The sequence below is a fragment of the Poecilia formosa genome, unplaced genomic scaffold (genome assembly GCF_000485575.1).
Source record: "Poecilia formosa unplaced genomic scaffold, Poecilia_formosa-5.1.2 Scaffold78, whole genome shotgun sequence".
Classification (NCBI taxonomy): Eukaryota; Metazoa; Chordata; class Actinopteri; order Cyprinodontiformes; family Poeciliidae; genus Poecilia; species Poecilia formosa.
In genome coordinates this window covers 2,030,828-2,049,853 of record NW_006800017.1, presented here as the reverse complement: position 1 = coordinate 2,049,853, position 19,026 = coordinate 2,030,828, and the positions used below count along the sequence as shown (strand labels likewise).

Below are 19,026 nucleotides of genomic sequence, written 5' to 3'. Positions count from 1 at the left end.
AAAAAAAAAAAAAAAAAAAAAAAAAAAAAAAAAAAAAACAAAAACAAAAAAAGAGAGAAACTACGGGTGTGAATGTGTAATTGTAAACCGTCTCAGGTACCTATTTTTGTCAAATCTGATGAAGAGAAGAAGATGGGGGTTCGGGGGAAGTACGTCAAAACGAGTGCTATAATCCGACTACCAGCCTGGTTTACGTCCACAGAACAAGAGTGCTGTGAGTTTGTAGTCTCCCATAGCCCTGGTCTTCTTTGGGGCCCTTCTGTGTGTGAGTGTGTGCGTGTATGAAGGTGTAGGGTACACGAGCCTTCAGGCAGGCGAGCTCAAGGCAGCGAGCAGTCGTCGGGTCCGTCGCTGTTGGAGGCCGTGTCCGAGCCCGCAGCGTCGGAGAGGATGCGCCCCGAGCTGACGATGACCGCCCTCCTCTGCTCCTCCTCGAAACCCTTCCCCTGGGTGCCCTCAATGTGCTGGATTGCCTGGAGGTAAACGGGGAAGAATAGAGGAGGCATGTCAGAGACTAAGGCGCCCTCTAGTGGTCGGATGTGGTGAGGGAGAAAATATATATATATATTTTTTAAAAAGACAGCAGGAGTCATGCGAAGGAAAGATAATTTGAGTTTTAAGGGAGGCTTACCTGAACAATGGTGTCCAGGTTCTGCCGAGATGTGGACACAGAATTAATAACCGATGTTGGGCCCATGGTTACCACGGTGACATGATGGGGCTGGGGAGTTTGTGCGGGCGCAGGAACGATGACCGTGGCATGGTGTGTGGGTGCAGGCGGGGTAGCAGGAGCCAACACCTGAAAAAACGATATTTACACATCACTCTAATGATCCCAAACAACGTAGTATACAAAAAAAATATTCCTGAGGTCCCTAACAAATAATTGAATTAAACGTCGTTTCTATCACACAAGGCAATGGAAATCTACAAACTACGAGGTGAATTTTTGTGTTTATCCCCCTTGATGCTGCTGGCCCGAAATAAAATCCAGGCAATCAACTGCCTTCAAAAGTCACCCAGCAAGTAAAACCTGTGTAATTTAATCCCAGTGTAAATATAGCTGTTCGGTGAATCCCCCAGTGGTTTGTTAGAGAACAAAAGGAAGAGGAAACACAACTTATAGGTCAGGAAGATTGTTGAGAAGAGACCAGAGACACCTTCCAGCAGGACAACGACTCTACACATACAGCCAGAGCAACAATGCATTAATGTAGATTAATACCTATACGCTCATATGGCCAAGGTTAGGGCTGGATGATATGAAACATTTATCTCAATAAAAGCATTTCAATTTCATATCAATCGATGTTGATCATTTTTCATATTGGTGAGACTTGAAAACTTAATCTATTCAATCTGAAAAGTTGGAAGCGCAAAAATCTTAATCACTGGATATGAAATACTGAACCAGTCATACCCGCCAAAATTTGCAGCTGTAACTACAGCAAATGATGGTTCCATGAGGGGCTAAATAAATACAAATGCACTCTACACTATGCAGAATCATTTGTACTTGTCTATGACATCAAATCAGGAGTCGGCATTTATTGTACAATTTATTGTGGAAAACTGTTTTATGACAGGCATGATGTTAAAAAACAAAACTGACAGTACTAGCGGACATGTTATTTGTACTATTTTAGTTAAACAAATTGATGTTAAAATTTATTTGACATCAATAAATATCAGTGAAATGGAAGACATGACTAAATACAGATACTGTGTGCATCTTAGTGATATAAATCACACTTCTTTCAGTAACTTGCACCCTGAAGAAGACTAATTCTACTGAGAATATTTTTCTAGAACAGTATTTGTGTGTGATGTTACAAACGCTGTGTCATGCTGAATTTATTTATTTATTTTTTTTATAAAACGTTGGTGTTGAACCTGAGGACTGTGTGCTGGAGTGAGGTCCCTCTCTAGCTGCTTCTGCAGGCGAACAAGACTCTGCGTCTGGACTTGTTGTTCCTGGACCTGCTGGGCGATCGCCTTCAGCTTCTCTGGGTACAGCTGAGCGTCCAGGGAGCGCATCTGCCAGGCGGGACACAATTCGGGAGAAAGGTGCGTCAGTCGCGCACTTAAAACAGCTGTGTGTTCATTCCCACCCGACCGTCACCTGATCCTCCAGCATCATCCTGACTGTGCGCTCCTTTTCCAGCTGCTGCCTCAGCTCAATCATCTCCCTCCTCAGATCCTCAGTCTTCTCCTCCTCCAGGATGTCTGGAGATCCGATCCCTTCATCTTTCTCCTCCGCCCGTCTCCTCTTCGGGGACGAGCCGCTTAACTCCTGGGAGAAACAGAAAACAAACACAGATTGAGCGGTCTGGTTCAGATGACTGCTAAAACCGAAGAAACGTACGGGAATATTTATGCAGTTTGCTGTACCTGTACCTGAATGATCCGCTTCAGCTGGCTGTTTTGCTGCAATAGCCGCGTCTTCTCCTGCTCCAAAGTGAAGATGTACTCTGCCGTCTGTTGCAAGATTGCAGCCTGAAGAACATCAAAGTGAGGTTGTAACAGCGAGTTCAGACCCGTACAGCAACAGCCACTTCAAAAGTACCGATATTCCTTTTTCACGATGCCACTTTCAAGTTTTGCCACAAATTACATTTGTGGCCAAGACTTAAATCTCGATTAGATTTTTAAGTCTTAGCCATTACATCACATCTCCGGTTGTGGGCTTGTCCTGTTGGAAGGCGAACTTTCCCTTAACCTCAAGTCTCACTTGTCGTTGCTCAAGAAAAAGATTCCCACAACATAATACGGCCAACACCATGTTGGGGTATTCAGGCTGATCTTTAAAGCAAAGTTTTTCCGCTATAAATAGCGTCTTGTATGTAAAGCCAGAAATTGAATTTACCGACAGAGAAGTTTCTTATTCTTAAGTGCATTTACTAACTTTTAAAGGCGTTTGACTGCACTAGGTTGTATTTAGTGGTGACAGAGTAAAAGGAACTAACTAAGAAAAGCACAAGAGATTTTTGTTAGAAAAAAAAAATAGTTCTACAAGCAAGAATCGTTTTCTTTCCATTCTACAATTAAGACAGACCTCCATGTGTTGGTCTAGCACTTAAAATCCAAAATCTGAAAAAGCTGAAGCAGAATAAAATGCTTCTGCTTCAAAGCACGTTGGATCAAGCTCATCGCCTGATCTAATTCAAGCCCACAGTTTGTGACCCACCTTGCTGAGCTTCTCCCCATCGCTGTGTGGGATGAGTGTTTTAAGTGACTGGAATCCAGCATTGATGCTCTGCATACGCCGACGCTCGTTGCTGTTGGCAATCTCCCTGCGAATTCGCCTCTCTTGGTCCCGGGCTGTTTCTGGGGTCAGAGGAATGTTGGCCAGGCTGAGGGGGAAACAAAACAGGGAGGGAAGCAAATCCGTTAGTTGATAATAAATTTGGAGCACAGAGGAAGCCTTCAGCTGGGAGTCAGGATCCGCTTAACTTTAGCAGAAACATTTGACGCATACGGCAACTACACATTTATTATGAAGCATTTATTAGTTGCAGTTTTGTTAATTTTGTTACCTTATTTTTTCCTGCCAATGGCATGACTAGTGTAAAAAAGTATTTCCATTTGAAATGCATTGTAGATTGTGCAGCCTTGCATTAAAAGCAGTAGTTAATTACTTGAACAAAAATTAAACCGATATTTGGTTCTGCAAGCGGCACACAAGCAGTGTTTGCCTCTAACCACTACAACCTTAATAGGTTCATACTTTAAAATAGTCGAAATGAGCCTTCGTAAGCCAGGTGCTGGGATTTAATTCAGGGGAAATTCTAAGAGCGCTTCCTGCAACATCCTCTGCTTCCACCTCTGTATCTCCTGCCAGGCTCTTATCTGTACTGACTCAGCTGCCTCAGTGCAAACACTGGGAACTGTTGTGCAGACACAGATGAGGGAAAAAAAAAAAAAAAGTGCATGCGCGTTGTGTGTGTTAAGTGTGGAGATACACACAGACACAAAGCATCACTGCAGCACTGCCAATACAACCGGGCTTTTGCCTTCCCTAAACAGTAGAATATTACCAGGCTGTATTAAAGTGTTTTTTTTTGTGTTCTTTTTTTTAAAGGGAAGCAAGACAAAGTACGCAAATAAGGCTGTAATGACTGACTTGTTGATATAATAAATAATAGACTGCAAACAGATGAGTGGTAGATTTAGAAATTAAAAATCCTACACCAGTCCAGAGATACAATATTCTATGACTCCCATTCATTTTACTGTTCAGTTATTCTTTCATTTGCAGAGCCAGGGTCATCTTAACCTGGTGGCACAGTCAGTCTATCTTGCATTGCACACGTAATACTGCATCAATCAGGCCTTTCCTGAAAAATATCAATCTTACATAAAAAAAAAAAAACAATCATGTAGGAAATAGTATCTCCTTAGCCTTTACCATGTTTTAAACCTAAAAAATACAATGCGAAACGTACATTCTGTACAAAATGAATGTGAGTTGGCAGGACTAGGACAAAAATATAAAAAAATATATATTTTCCTTGTTTGTCCTATGGATCAATAATCAGAATCAGTAAAGGGAAAACCAGCTGATTCAGATCTCTGGGTGATTGATCGATGCATCGCTAGAACCCAATGCAGAAAAGGACAAGCACAAGTAAACAGACTCATCTGTATTTAATTATGTTGTGGTTTAAAGCTATTCAGACAATAAATCTTTATCAGCTGGTCATCACATGGTTCTTTAGAGAAACTGGGGTTGAGATACAAAGTCTCAGTGCATTCCCCTAAATTAATAAATGTACATTTTCTTCCTAATTGTCTTGGGGAAAAACTGAAAGGTTTTGGGCTATATTTTGTATTCTTACAACAACGATAAACAATTGACAATTCACAACAAAATGGGAAGACAAAAGAGCTCCAAGTCTGGCATTGAAAAATAGACCACATATTTGAAAATCTCAATCATAAACTTAAATAGGCTTATGACACTAATATATGTTTATTTTTATATCAGCATAACACTTATTATGCCATCTTGTTTATTTTATCCTTGTTAATCAAACAGCAGCTGACTGTTGGATGATTTGGGACAAACAGAAATAAGACTACATTTCCCAGAATACCAGTGCGCCACCAGCAGCAGTCGCAGCAGCAAGCAGCACAAGATTCCTCCGCCTCCTTCAACTAGCAGGGCTGCGGACGTATCGACGGGCCTTCCGTGACATACACACCCCCTTATTAATAACTCAACTTTTAATATTCCTGCCTCCCCTCGAACACCAAATATCCCGTTATTTGAAATGTATTAAAAATAATTGTAACCGCTGAAAGAAGAGCCAGTCGTCACCACAGAGCCCGACAGCACCTCGGTGCTCGGAGCAGACTTTTTCATGTCCTCCGCCATTACAACAATGCGGCAGGCAGCATGGCAGAGGTGCGGGATGAAAAGACGCAGTGGAGGTGGCTCGATAGCGCCAGCAAGCCGCACAGAAACCCCAATTATTTTATCGCAACTCAAAATATATTTTATCGCAACTCAAAATAAAGGCAAATATGAAGACAGCTGTTCATATTTTACATCAACAGAAAACGGTTAGAAGAACATACAACGCGAGACTAACACCAGACCCCCCCTTCATCACTTTTAGCTCAAGCCACAAGCATGGCCGCACTACCCACAATAACTTCGGCTCCCTTTCAGCAAACCAGCTCCTTCCAGTAGTGTGTGGAGCGAAAACTGGCCCTTTAAAGGACCACAGTAATCGGTAGCAAAACATTTCATTGTCGTATGCAAATTACAGCGCCTATATAAGAGATTATTTGAGGATAAATAGATGTGGGATGTGCTCTGGAGCGGAGTAGCAGCGTGGTGTGCACGGAACCACGTGGTTTATGTTTGTTAGACACAAAATACGTGAATTTCTATACTAAATGAGCAAAATACAAAACAGGAGATATTGCACTGGCAGCATGAGACACCTAGCCGCTCATTTGCAGTGTAACGCCGGTGTTTGGTGTTAATTAGTGCCCGCAGTTCCCCCGTAAGCGGGTCGTGTACACAATAACAGATCAGATCAAACATGTTGCCTCAGTGCGTGGACAGTTCTTACAGTTATAATCATGCTGAATGGAGCACATGTGATTTATATACACACCTACAGAGACCACCAATCACTTCTTTCTCCGTTTTCCTGAAATGTTGCAGCGGGGGCACCTTCTGAGCTGAAACCATGAAATACTCCATGCTCGCCTCTCGCCAGTTTGGCCCCCCTCTCCAAAATAAGAAAATAAAATAAAATGAAAAACAAAACGGCAGCCTCCTTTATTTTAAAGGGAAACAGATGACAAAAATCCCGTGATCCGAGGCGGGTTAAATCCTCAAAGTAAATCCGAATCCCTCGTCCGTGTATTGTAGTTCTTTTTGAGGCTACCGAGAGTTGTAATGTTACTCGACTTCCAGCTGATGGGGTTCCCTCGTTGTGTGTGGCGCTCTACCTCTCCTTCTCCCTCCCCTTTGCTTTCTCCCTCTGCATGACCGTGTCTCTCTCTGTGTGAGTGTGTGTTGGTGTGTGTGCAGCTGATCGGATTGCTTTCAAGGCGGGAAACAGCTGGTAGGAGTCACACACCGCACCACCAAATGCCTCCTTCCGCAGAGAAGGGGGAACTGCGTGTAAACAAAGGACTATTTAGTGCAGAGAGGAGCCAAAAAAATCTGATAGAATGAACGAGGAAAAACTGTAAGAAAAATATTGACATATAATTTATGATTAAATACGCCGATTAAATTGCAGCAATCACTCAGTCGGTGATTCTAAAAACATTAACACGCAAACAACAAAACAATGAGTTTAATCAATAAAACCATTGTAAAAATGTACATAAATTTTATACAGCTATTACTTGGATGAATATTTCTGAGAATATACTAAAAAATGAGTGAGATCCTAACTAATTTATACAGTGTTCCTACTAAACAGCAATAGTTGATTTTTAATAATGAGGAATTACTCATCTGACTTCTCTTATGGTTAGAAAAACAGAAACAAAAAGAAAAGAATTGCTTTCTGATTTGGACGTAAGATGTTTGTGAAATTGTAAACGTTTTAAACCAATCCTAACAATGTGACATGTAAACATTTTAACTGAAAAGAAAAGCCAAAATGTCTGATAAACAGCAGCCCCAGAGTATATGGAAGCATTTAACTGCCACATATAGGACTTAAATAGGGCCAGGATCTCATTAAAACAAGAAATTTTCATATTTTAACAAGATATAAAAAAAGATATAAAACCCGTTAAAACAAGAAACTTTCTCGCAACTTATTGCACTAAGTTACTATGATGACATTTTTTGTTTAAGCCAGAACCTATTTTGGTTGTAGTAAAACTCATAATAACCAGATTTGCATCCGGTTAAAATGATAGTTTTTCATTACAGCAAGACACAAAACTCATTAAAACAAGAAACACTCTAAGGAGATATAAAACTCGTGATGATTTACAACCTTTTTGTTTAAATGATGTGGTTTTAATGACATATAAAACTTGTTATAACCTTATTTGTATCTTTTTAAAAATGAGAATGTATCCAATTTTAGTGAGCTTTATATCTCCCTATAACTGGAAAGTTTTAATCAAAATGTTTAGGCAGGATTTGTCTCTGTATTAATGCAATAATTTGTACAAAAGGAGCCTCAAACAAGCACTAAGTGCATCTACTGTACAATACATCGACCTACTTTTCCATAGGCTAACACTTATGTTCTAAAAATCTTTTTGGTAATGTCATATTCTAATTTTGCGAGAAACTGAGTAATTTGTGTTTAATTTCTAATCATCTAAATTAACACTTAAGAATGACCAGTGTAGTAAATCGAGGACATGAAGTTTGACATTTTTAATTGAATTATTGAAACAAAATTACATTTTCATGACATTCTAATTTGTTGGGTTGCACATAACTATGAAAAAAATATATAGTAATTTTAACTCTTTTTTTTTACTGTCCATGCTGAAGTGCAACATTAGTAGTGAAATAGTAATAATAGCTTTTTGTTATGTTTTGACAAACAAATAATCAATATTTTCGGGTTGTTTTTCTTTTAAATCAATTAAAAAAATAATATTTGCCCATCGTTGAATGGTGGCACTCATGGTGCTCCATACCACCTGCGCCCTGGCGATTAGGTAAATAAAGAGCGGGAGAAGCCTCTTCAGGGGCGGACACTCCACCAGCTGCGATAAGAGAACAACAGCGATCAGCTGACCAGCTGGCAGAGCTGCACAGCAACAGCGCACCCAGCAGAAGGGAGGGCGTTCAGGGACACACTGCTGCTGCTGCTGCTGTCTGACACACCGCACCGGCTGCACGGTGATAACCGCGTAGATGGGAGGGTAAATACCAACCCGACTTAAACAGGTTCATCAGATGCAAGGACGCGCAAGCTAGTTAAGTGCTGCAAGGATTTGCATAAGAGCACCGCACCAAATAGATCATTCGTCTAACAACAAAAAGTGAGTGCAGAAAACTGAGATAAAAGCACAGCAAGTTTTAAAGCTTGAAGAAATCAAAAATAAATTTCGAAATTCTTTGGATTAGCATAACTTGCTTGAAATTTATCGAGGCTACTTACTGTAATCCAACCTATGAAAACTAAAATTCTACAGAAATAGAAATCGATAACTTATTACTAGTTATAATGTCAAGTGAAGATGTGGCCTCTGCACTCAAAGGGCTGTCCGGACCACAAGAATACTGAAGGCAGGCCAGCACAGTTGGACTCTTTTCTTAAATTTTCTTTTTAGAATGAGATTTTTTATTGAAAAATGTAAATCTTCTAAAAGTGGATACTATTTGGTACAAGACAAAATATTTGCTTTTGGAGTCAATTTGATATAAATAAGATGACAACCTGAGACTTTAATCAAAAGCAGACTTGCATGTACTCATTCATTAAATCCATTTAGCCACAGATAACATTTTGAGACAAAAGACCCCTATTCCATTTTTTGTTGCAGAAAATAACATTTTGTAGACTGGAACATTTCAGCTGTTATTAAAAAAAACATGTTGCGCAAAAGGTGTAGCTGCCAAATGCTGAAATCTAATTTATTTAGCAGGAGTGTCAAACTCAAGATCACAACAGGAATTTCTAAACATGTTTTACTTATCAGCAAAATAAACTATCTTTCTTTATTAAGAGGATGGAAGTGTGAGGCCTGAAGGTTCCTGCATGGGGATCTTGACAGTTACATAAGTAGCACATTTATAAACCTTCTATCAGTATGTAGTTTGTAAAATGTCTGCTTTAGAAAAGATTTTTTGAAAAGACAGAAGTTATATTTTGTCATGCATAAAGTTATTTCGATGAAAACTTTAAAAAGAAACACTAAAATTAACTTCAACAGCTAGCCATTAACTGTTATCTGAGGTTTCTCGACGCCCTCTAGTGGTAGCTAGTGAGAACTTGCTGGAGGCCAAAAACAGGCAGCGTTAAGATGTTGATTTCAAATACAAGGTCCATCAGCTGTGGACTGACTGTATCATACTGAGAAAATATCATGCTTACAGTTTTATGTGTGTCTCCTGTTAACTGGAGTGGAAAGAAGGTGTTATAGGTGTTATGGACACATTCAAGGCGTCCTCTTATGTGGACGTCTCCATGAAAAAGAAATCACAGCGAGCAAAATTGAAAAAAAAAAGCACCTCCATCTCCAAGTCATACAACTGTGCCCTTTTGATGTTGTCAGTGTAATAAATCAACAAGATTAATTGGAAATTAAATGAAGCAGCTCTTTAATCAAATAACCAGTGATAAATGACTTGTGCAATACCCTAATAATTTTATGAAATAATTTAAAGATGTTTACATTTCTATAGGATTAAGTCATTGACAGGTGCAGGAAGATTTAATAGTATAATATGTTGTCAGAAAGCAACAAACAAAAGAAGACAGCTGGTCCACAAGCCATCAAATTTGCAAGGAAAAATATTTTTATCTATGACTGCGATCACAGTTTAGGTCTAAGTTGCAAACTTAAATATTTTGGAATTAATTGCAAAACTGAAAAAAAAAAATCTTCGCATTGGATTCTTCGAAGGCATCAGATGTTTGTTAAAGAGCATTTTGAACAAACAGCCTCATGAAGACCAAGGAACACATCAGACAGATCAATAACAAAGCAGGGTTGAGCTGTATAACCAATAGTAAAAAATAGGGAGGGTATGGCACCACTGCAAAACCTAGCAAGATATATCTGTCCACCTAAACTGACAGGCCAGGCAGGGACTAAAATAATCAAAGACACAACATAGAGGTCCGTTGGAGAAGCTCCACAGCTCCAGTTGGAATAATATGTTGCCAACTATTATTCATGCTTTCCTCCAATTCTGCATTCATGGATGAGTGGCAAGAAGAATTCAATTGTTGAAAGAAACCTATAAGAAATCCCGTTTAAAGTTTACCACATGTTGAGGATGGAGCAAACATGTGGAATTGGTTGTTCTGGACAGATGAAACCACAACTGAATGCTGTGACTTATACATGCAAAGATCTCTGTGTGGCAGAACACTGACCACACCACGAACACAGTGAACCACGTGGCACCATGGTGCCGTGGGGATCTTTTCCTTCAGCCGGCACTGGCAAGCTGGACAGACTTGTTGGAAAGAATCATAGAGCTAAATGCTGCAAGAAAACCTGCTACAGATTGCAAGACTTAGTATTGGGTAACAGGTTCACCTGCCAGCAGGACAGCAACCTTAAATATACAGTCAGAGCCAGAGTGGTCGGGTTTGCCTTGATTTAAGCAGTAGCTTAGTTTAGTTAAAGGTGTTTAGCCAGGTACAGATTTCTGAAGCCAAAGTAGGAGACAAATGTTAAGAATGACTCTTCAGCTGCTTCGTATCTACTGGTTCTGTTCCTCATTATCTGGGCTTACTGTTTTTCAAAGAGTTTCAGGAAATAGAAGCAAATCCTCTGAGAACTGTCAGAGACTCAAATTGTCCCACTTGAAAGTTGGACTTGTTAACTTTCATCCACTGTACTGGTCCATTGAGCAATCTTAATTAATTGGCGATCGGCCCCTCCTTCTCATTTCCACTGGATCAGGGATGTTATGTCTGTAATGCATCCGTAGAAGAGCTGTTTCACTATGAGAATAGAAAGTAAAATGGATATGGTGACTGTTTATGACAGTTTTTTACAAGTCAAACATAAGCTCTCTTTGAGGTAATATGTTTTTTTTATTTGTTTCTTTCTCTGTTGTGATTATTAGTTCATTTAGTTAAAAGAAACATTTTTAAAAGACTTTGTCATGATATGCTCTTATGTCACATTTTAGATGTTTTTTTTTTCATTTTCTTGTTCCGTTGTTGTTTAATTAATTAAAAAAAAAAGACAGATGAAAGATTGAAGCTACATAACAGATGATCCTTAGAGAACCTTGCAGTTGGAGCAAATCATATTCATATTGCGTTAGAATGACCCAGTCATAATCCAGATTTAAATTCAATTGGAAAATACTGGAGGATGTAAAAACTGATGTTTCCAGACTCTTTTCATCCAATCTGATTTAACTTTAGCCTTTCAAGTCTGGCTTATAAGAACTGATGCTTTTCAAATTACATAAGTGTACAGTTTTAATATCCATTTCTTTTGTTTTTACTTAATGTAGAGCTCTTTTTTTTTCCAAACACTGTGGTAACTGTTACTTCTCTGAACTTTTTTTTTATTTTTGTCTTATGTAATGCAGATTTGCTTGCTTTACACAGGTTGCTGGTGAGAGGAGATGAGGAGGTGAGCAGGCTCAGTGTGTACACACCGACTAACATTGAAAAAATGCGGTGTTTGCTCTTTGGCGATCTAAGGCTGACCGTGCGGACAGACAGACGTTTTGGGAGAGGAGTGGGGGGGGGACTTGGAGGAAAGCCGGGGACTGCCCATGATGGATGGGCGGAGCAGTAAGCATGCGCTGAGGTGGCAGGCTCTGGGCTGGTCCTGACGGGCTGGCTGGCTGCTGGGCTCCGGGCGGATGTCTGTGTGCGTCAGACGGCGGTGGGGGAGAACTACCATCAACACGCAGCGTCTCCGAAGGAAAACACGCAGAGGAGACGCGGAGCGCTAAAAAAGAAAACCAACCGGGGCTAACGCTGGCATCTGGAAAAGCACCGACGAGAGAAGGGAGACGATCCTCCCACATCCAGCCCCACACCCCGTCGCCAACCCGCCCCGTCTTTTTCCTCTCGACCACTTCGTGCCATCCCTCTGGTCCGACCACCCCATAGGAAACCCCCCATTAGACAGTAGACCAGCGTTGCCATTAAGCGATGCGCTTTGAATTTGGGAAGAAATCCTCTCTGCGCTTTTTGATGCACAGCACAACCAGTGCTCTTCATTTCCAGGCTATGGATTCGGGTGTTTACACTTTTCGAATGGGTTTCCAGCTGTAATATAACATGCAAAACATCACCCTGTCATTCCAAAGCTTGGCTGGAATTTAAACAACCGGCTGTCACATACGCCGGGGTGAGCTCCTATGTGATTTTTTTTCTCTCTCTCTCTCAAGCTTGAAAACAACTCCGACAATGGTCTTAGAACAGACCGCCACATTAAACACTTAGTAATAATCTCTAAAAACCTGTCAGCTGGACATTTCGATCCCACCGAGAAGAAAGAAAGAAAAAAAAAGCGACAGAACTGACGAGGAGTTTGATCCTGTAAGGACTTCGGGAAGTTCTTGCTCCGGAGGAAAGACGTGGATTGGACCGGAGACATCTCGGCCATATCCACGGCATTTTCGCTGTAAAGGTAAAGCCAGGATCGACCCTTTCCTGCATGTCACTTGTGCATGTTGCGTTCACTGTCCAGGCTGAGAAAAAGCACTGATTTAAACAGGGCAGTGACCTATTTTCCAGCACCGAAGTCCTTCCGCCGGGAGTGCTGTCACTTCCAAGGCCGGTGGTTGCGTCTCAGCCAGAGATATGTATGCGCTCGCGTGTGTGTGTGTGTGTGTGTGTCATTGCCCTTTTCAACATTAGACCAACCTTTTTCCAGATGTAAACATCTTTGCCTTCCACCGGGACCCATGGGAGACGTTTTAAGAGCGGTGTCACAAATCCCGCCCTACATAGTCAATGGTGGAGCTCATCACTTGCAGCCTGGCCAGATGTTGGGCAATATACAGGTTTCTGCTGAGCTCTTTGATGTTTGTCACAACATCTGATAAAGAGCTCAATGTCTGCAGATTCCTAGCTGTGATATATATTGGTAAACAAAGTGTGACGCTCCAGGGATGTTGTCTGACATGCAGCTTTGCTGGAGCCATTTTCCATATTTCTTCTCAAACTTTGTTTCAAGTCATTTGGAGCCTGTAATGGGTTTTCTGACGGGATTGTCCTGTATTTAGCTTCAGTCAACCTCTTATGAACTCTGGCCAACTTCTTTAACCCAGACTGCAAAAAACATCCCCCACAGCATGATGCCGCCACTACCAGCTGAAATCTTGGCTGCATTTGGAAATAGATTGGGGGAACCGCATTTAAGAATGTTACTTGCAAAACTATAGAATAGATACTTGATTTATTTATGTTTTTTTCCCCCCATAAATTATATTATTAGCTACAGTTAATAAACCTCATTTGTCTTTCCACTTTAAAGGAGGTGTTCAACTCCGTGATGTCCTTCCCAGATTAAAGCTTTGACTCACAAAGCAAATCAAACACACTTTTTTTTTGCTAGGTTACAAAGAGCAAAATACCAAAAAGTAAAACACTCTTTGCCGATACATCATGTTATAAATTTTTTCTTGACCCTTTCGGCCTAATTTACTAAAGGTTTTCATACCACGAGGTTCTCTACTGACCCAATCCTTATAATTGTATGACTGGGCCCAAATGAGGGTCTCTTTATCGTAGCTGTTCTGCTCAGCTCCAAGCTAGATGAGGCAGTACAGGGGGCAAGGATGGGCTCAGAAAGAGAAGCATAAATAAAGAGCTATTTTCATCCAATTAAGCAATTGCTCTGTCCCTACGCCTAATTGTGCAGCACACAGGGACTTAGTTTACGACGGACCTTCTTCCCATTGGCTGCCCCTCATGGGTCTATTGTTCCTGGAGCTGTCAGGGGAGAGAGCCGAGCGCTGCCAAGGCAGACCTAACAAGGCAAGGGCTGTAGGGGAAATCAGGTCTGATCATTAAAAAGGTCACAATGCACGTCGGAGGCACATTGGAGGGGATCAGATGAAGAATGGTTATAATATTTCCAAGGTGTGTGTTGGGTATTTTTCATGCAGAGACGTGTAGGCTCAAGAGGTATTGGTGTACTGGGTCAATCCTATAAAACAGGAGCTGTGAAAGAGATTCCACCCTCCTTATTGCAAGTCTTTTTTTTTTTTCTTCATCCTGAAACCTTCCCTGAGCTCATAACAGAGGCAAGTCACACATCCATAGCCTCCTCTGGCCATTGTTTATCCAATCAGATGATGAGCAGTTCAGCTGCAGGTCAGCCTTAACATTCATCCAAGAGAAAGTCTGGGGTCAGACAGAGAAACGTCTATAACCACCGGTTACGGAGTGGACGCTACTCACTCTAAACTCCACTGCTAATCCAGATGTCCACGGAGTTCCAGATGTGCATCTCCGTCTACAATCAAGGATGCATGTGTGCATTTTAGCTGACAGCTTTAACTGATTAATATTTTCTGGCGCTAAGTAGAGACTCGACCATATGTTGACCAGGTCTCTGTCCAGTCCTTTCTGTATATACCCTGCTAGGTGAATATAGGTTCTGCTGCAGGTCCGTTCATGTTGAACAGAGAGTTATCTTCATGCAGATGGTCTGGAAGAGAATTTAATCACTCCACTTCATGTACTAGTGGATAATCGCTTTCATCCATCCCTGAAAATTAAAGCCACGGGTGTCGCTATCAACCCTCTTCTTTAATTTTCCGTCCGCCTATAGATTGCGCCCCATGATACCACTGTATGACATCATTCACTTGGGGTCCAAAACTGTAAAGGGGCTGAACAGCTGCTGGGTTGTTTTTTTTTGGGGTGGAAAAAAGTGGACTCTCTGGGTAATTTCCTGCATTAGAGAGCAAAAGATGATCAGTAAAGAGAAGATGGGAAATACCCAATACACTCCTGATCAAAACTTTAAGACCGGGGGAAAGTTATTCAAGTTTCACACTGCTGGACCACAGCCAGGTTGAGTAAAGCTTCAGAAACGGAGGAAGAGACAAAAAAAAATGACTGGGAAACATTTCAACTGAAACAGAACAAAAAGTGTCAACAAAACGGACCCAGTTAGTGGCTTCTTGTGGACAAGTGTTTCCAGGCAGCAGGAGAGATGTTATTGTGGTTTAACTGCAGCGTAGTCCTGCTGAACGATCCACTCCTCACCTCACAGACGGAGGAGTCAGTCAAGAAGAATGCTTCTCCACAACATCTGCACACAGGCAGCCATGACTTGATTCCTCCTGCACAACCTAAAGCTCCACTGTTATATTGACGGAAGCTGCATCTTTATCGTGGCCCATAAAATCGTCTTCAGTGTCACATCAATAATGTTGGAAGCCATCAGGAAATTTCCCCTGCCAGCTTTCTCTCTCTCTCTCTCTTCTTTCTTGTTTTCTTCTTTGGTGTTTCCTTGCAAATTTAAAACCGGGGCATGTTTGTGGCACGGGAGAGAAGTGTTTTCAAAGCAGATAGATAGAGTCTTGTGGTTATTGGGCTGCAGGCAGCATCAGTAAGGACCGTACCGTGAGTTGAGGATCTGCCTCTGTCTTCAAGAACAGCACATTACATCCTTTGGTTCAGCACAAGTGAAATTCTTCTGCTTTACCACGTCACTGTTTCTCAATCATAACCTCCAGGATCTTTTAAGAAGACGTTAAGGAATGTTGTGAACGGGCTCTGCCAGTTCATCTCAACAACCGTGTCACTTTCAAAAGCAAAAAGCCTGTTTGCCTTTGCCATGAGAAGTCATAAAAACGTTGTTGCCCTACAGAAAACAACAAGAAAGGCAGATTTATGGGCAGCTCTAGAATTTTTAAGGCAAAAGTCTTTAGCTTAGATGATAAACAGCTTGCTTGGGACTTAATGCTGTTTTCAATTTGTCTATTTGCTTTGCCTGTTGCTCCGATTTCTTCTTTTCGCCTTTCGAAGCTTAACGTACAACCCGGTCCTGAGTCAAACTCAAATACTTGTTGTTGCTTCCTCAGGATTTATACTTTGATCTAGAGTCTGCAAGCTTTTCGCACAGAGCGCGTGTGAGTCCACAGCAGCGTGTTTACCAGTCAATCAGAGCAGCCGCGGACATCGCAATCGATGAATGAGATGCCAAGTTGTTCAAACTTGGGAAGCTACTTTGAGTGCTTGAATTCGTACTGCAGCGGGGCGCCATAGCTGCTGCGGATTACGGTCAAGCTGAAAGGCAACCGAGCAGCAGGGGAGAGAGGATTATGGTGGTCAGTGAATGAGGCGGCATGCTGTGAAAACGAGGCACCTGATACACACTTGCATCAGGCTTCACGGGGGATGCAGTGTGTTATTTTAGATTCCCTGCGACAGAGCTGGAGATCTTGTGATTGCACACCAAAAACAGCTACGGTTTGGTTAAGTCCTGGCTCTTGTATCCACGTCACAATTCACTCCAAACTGTTTGACTTGAGTTTGCATTTACGGATGATGTGAAAGAGGTTTAAAGCTCAGTGAGTATTGTATGGAGTCACCGTGCTTATGCCTGCTGTGAAGGGCGCATTCTTGACTTTGATTGAGATGTCCCTGGTACCTGAACTGATTCTGTTGTTGCCAATTCATGCTTGCCGTTGCAAATGGAAACCTCAAGTTTGAGAGCGTCAGTGTGACTCAACTAAAATTCACCTGAAACGGAGCTGATTCAGACTGAATCAAAGGTTAAACAAACAAAAAAAAAAGTAGATAGGACCCTACAAGGCTCTTAATGTCACTTATTTTTCCATAAGTGCTCTTATTGCCACGTACCACTGGAGTGACGGAGTCATCGTCGGTGGGTTACGGGATGTGCTCGTGGGGCGATGGTCGCCTCCATGGACCCACGCAGTAAAAATAGACAGAACGGATGCAGCGCAGAGCTTGACTCACGCTCTCTTGGAAGCTGAAAGACACCAGCGCATACCTCCTTGTCGCCTGGCTGGCGTGGCTCACACACCGTGCATTTTTCTCCAGTTAAACTGTAACCACTAATCACCTCACCGCCTCACTGTTTCCTCTCAGAGCAGACAGCTCCTGGGTCCCCATGGTTGGCTTCCTATAGGAAACCTCTCTTTCGCTTTAAATCACCTGTATCGAACATTGAAAATGAATGCTCCCATTACACCAGCAAAGATCGGGGATCCGTTCCTCGGCTTCAGGTCTGCTGGGCTTGCATTTCCAAAATAAACACAGACAACTCAGTGCTCGAGTCCAACTACCCCACCCAGCCTCTTCTCGTTTTGTGCAAAGGGCCTTCTGCACGCCTAACTCAACGATTCCCTCGTGAGAGGATTTCAGCTTGCAAACCTCTTTAGACAATATGCAGAACATGTCTGGAACAACGTGCTCTTGATGGGAAGCAGTTGAATAAAGAGGAAAAGAGGGAAAATTAAGACATAAAAGCATAACTTTAGTGTGAAGGAGCTGACCAAGAAGAATGTTTCTGGTTAGTTTCTTGGACTTATTCAGAGCTTTGCAAAAATGTTTATACCCTCTAAACCTTTTCAGCATCGGATTTAAAATCATACCACGGAAAAATATATAAGTGGCTTGAAGAAGAATTCACAAACCTTTAACTTTTCAACTATTTTGTGGAATTATGTCCATATAATTTAATTTGATTTTGTGGAGGTTGCCTTTTAGCTACTCCAACTACAGCTGAAAGTCTTCTGGGGTGTCTTCACTCACTGGATGGCGAGGACATGTGAACATCAATTTTATAATTTTGATTCTCAATTGGATTTAGGTCTAAGACTTTGACTAGGCCATTTAACACATCAGTAAGCTTTAATCTAGGCTATTCCTTTGTACCTCTGGCTGTATATTTAGGGTGGTTTTCTTGCTGGAACAAAAACTCATTTTCTTCCAGGATCATTATTTATGTAGCTCCACCTGTCCTCCCATCAAATATGAGCACCGTGATGCTGCCAGCCAGCACCATCTTTCACCACTAAGACGGAGCAGTCAGTGTTAGTTTTGCGTGCATTCCATAAAGTTTTTAAAATTTTTGTTCTCCTCTGACCAGAGCAACTTTCACATTTGTCCGTTCACCGACGTTTCCCCCCGACAAAACCTGAGGCCTTTTCTGAGGCCACAGACAGCTGTGTTTACACTGAGATTAAATTACACACAGGTGGACTCTGTTTTCCAGGTGACTTCTGAAGGCAGTTGGCTGCACTTGACTTCATTTAAGGGTATCGGTGCCAAGGGGCTTAGCGTAAACGCATGCGAAACCTTTCTGATTCGTCTTTGTATGGAAGCTGGAAAACCAGCTTCATGCTACCCTGTGTCGCTCTATTAAACTAAACCTCAACGACATGAAAAAGTCAGCGGGGTGGGAATCCTCCGAGGGACGAAGTGACAGCAGAAGCAGATGTAGTTTTACTGATTTTCTATGTTTTGAAGCTCGGGCCCAAAACTGCATATTCAGCAGAAACACAGCTGGTTTGTGTTATTATTTACTCGCTTGGTTAATTCCCCGGATTCTCTTTATATACCCTAAATAGCTCCGCTGGCAGTACAGTATGGCTAAGGTATGTATGTGCGTGATTTCTTGTTTGAAAAGGAGGAGTCAGATGAAGAGGAGCTCTGTCTGTAAGCGCGAGTGAGGAATTACTCACTGGAAGGCAGAGAAGGGGAGTGGGATTGATGGTGGGGCTTTTTTTTTTTTTTTTTTTTTAGTTATAAGGATGAGTGAAAGATGGGTGAGGTATTTTGGAGATTCAATTATAAATCAAGTCTGGGCCTGGGCCCTGGCTCTCTGTCTGGGCCTGTCCATTCCTGTCAGCTTGCTTCCCGACTTTGCTCCCCCCCCACCGCC

General features: G+C 41.8%; 2 protein-coding genes across 4 annotated transcripts in view; one reads left to right on the top strand and one right to left on the bottom strand.

Annotated features, from left to right (window-relative positions):
• Window positions 1–109: 109 nt before the first annotated feature.
• On the bottom strand, window positions 110–6,575 carry tfap4 (transcription factor AP-4 (activating enhancer binding protein 4)). 2 transcript variants are annotated; one of them, XM_007556392.2, is made up of 7 exons: window positions 6,129–6,575; window positions 3,188–3,353; window positions 2,392–2,496; window positions 2,123–2,293; window positions 1,894–2,037; window positions 632–799; window positions 110–473 (listed from the first exon to the last, which is right to left on the bottom strand). In XM_007556392.2, the coding sequence occupies exons 1-7, from the start codon at window positions 6,215–6,217 to the stop codon at window positions 321–323; spliced, it is 996 nt and encodes a 331-aa protein (XP_007556454.1). In that variant the 5' UTR covers window positions 6,218–6,575; the 3' UTR covers window positions 110–320. The 2 variants fall into 2 exon arrangements, with proteins under 2 accessions (XP_007556454.1, XP_007556455.1); XM_007556393.2 differs by having other exon boundaries at window positions 2,398–2,496; window positions 6,129–6,574.
• Window positions 6,576–11,930: 5,355 nt separating this feature from the next.
• Window positions 11,931–19,026, top strand: part of glis2b (GLIS family zinc finger 2b) — a 28,711-nt gene continuing 21,615 nt past the window's right edge. For both annotated transcript variants that reach the window (XM_016673513.1, XM_007556385.2), the window contains exon 1: window positions 11,931–12,783. The gene's annotated coding sequence lies outside the window, so the exon portion shown is untranslated. The remainder of the gene's footprint in view (window positions 12,784–19,026) is intronic.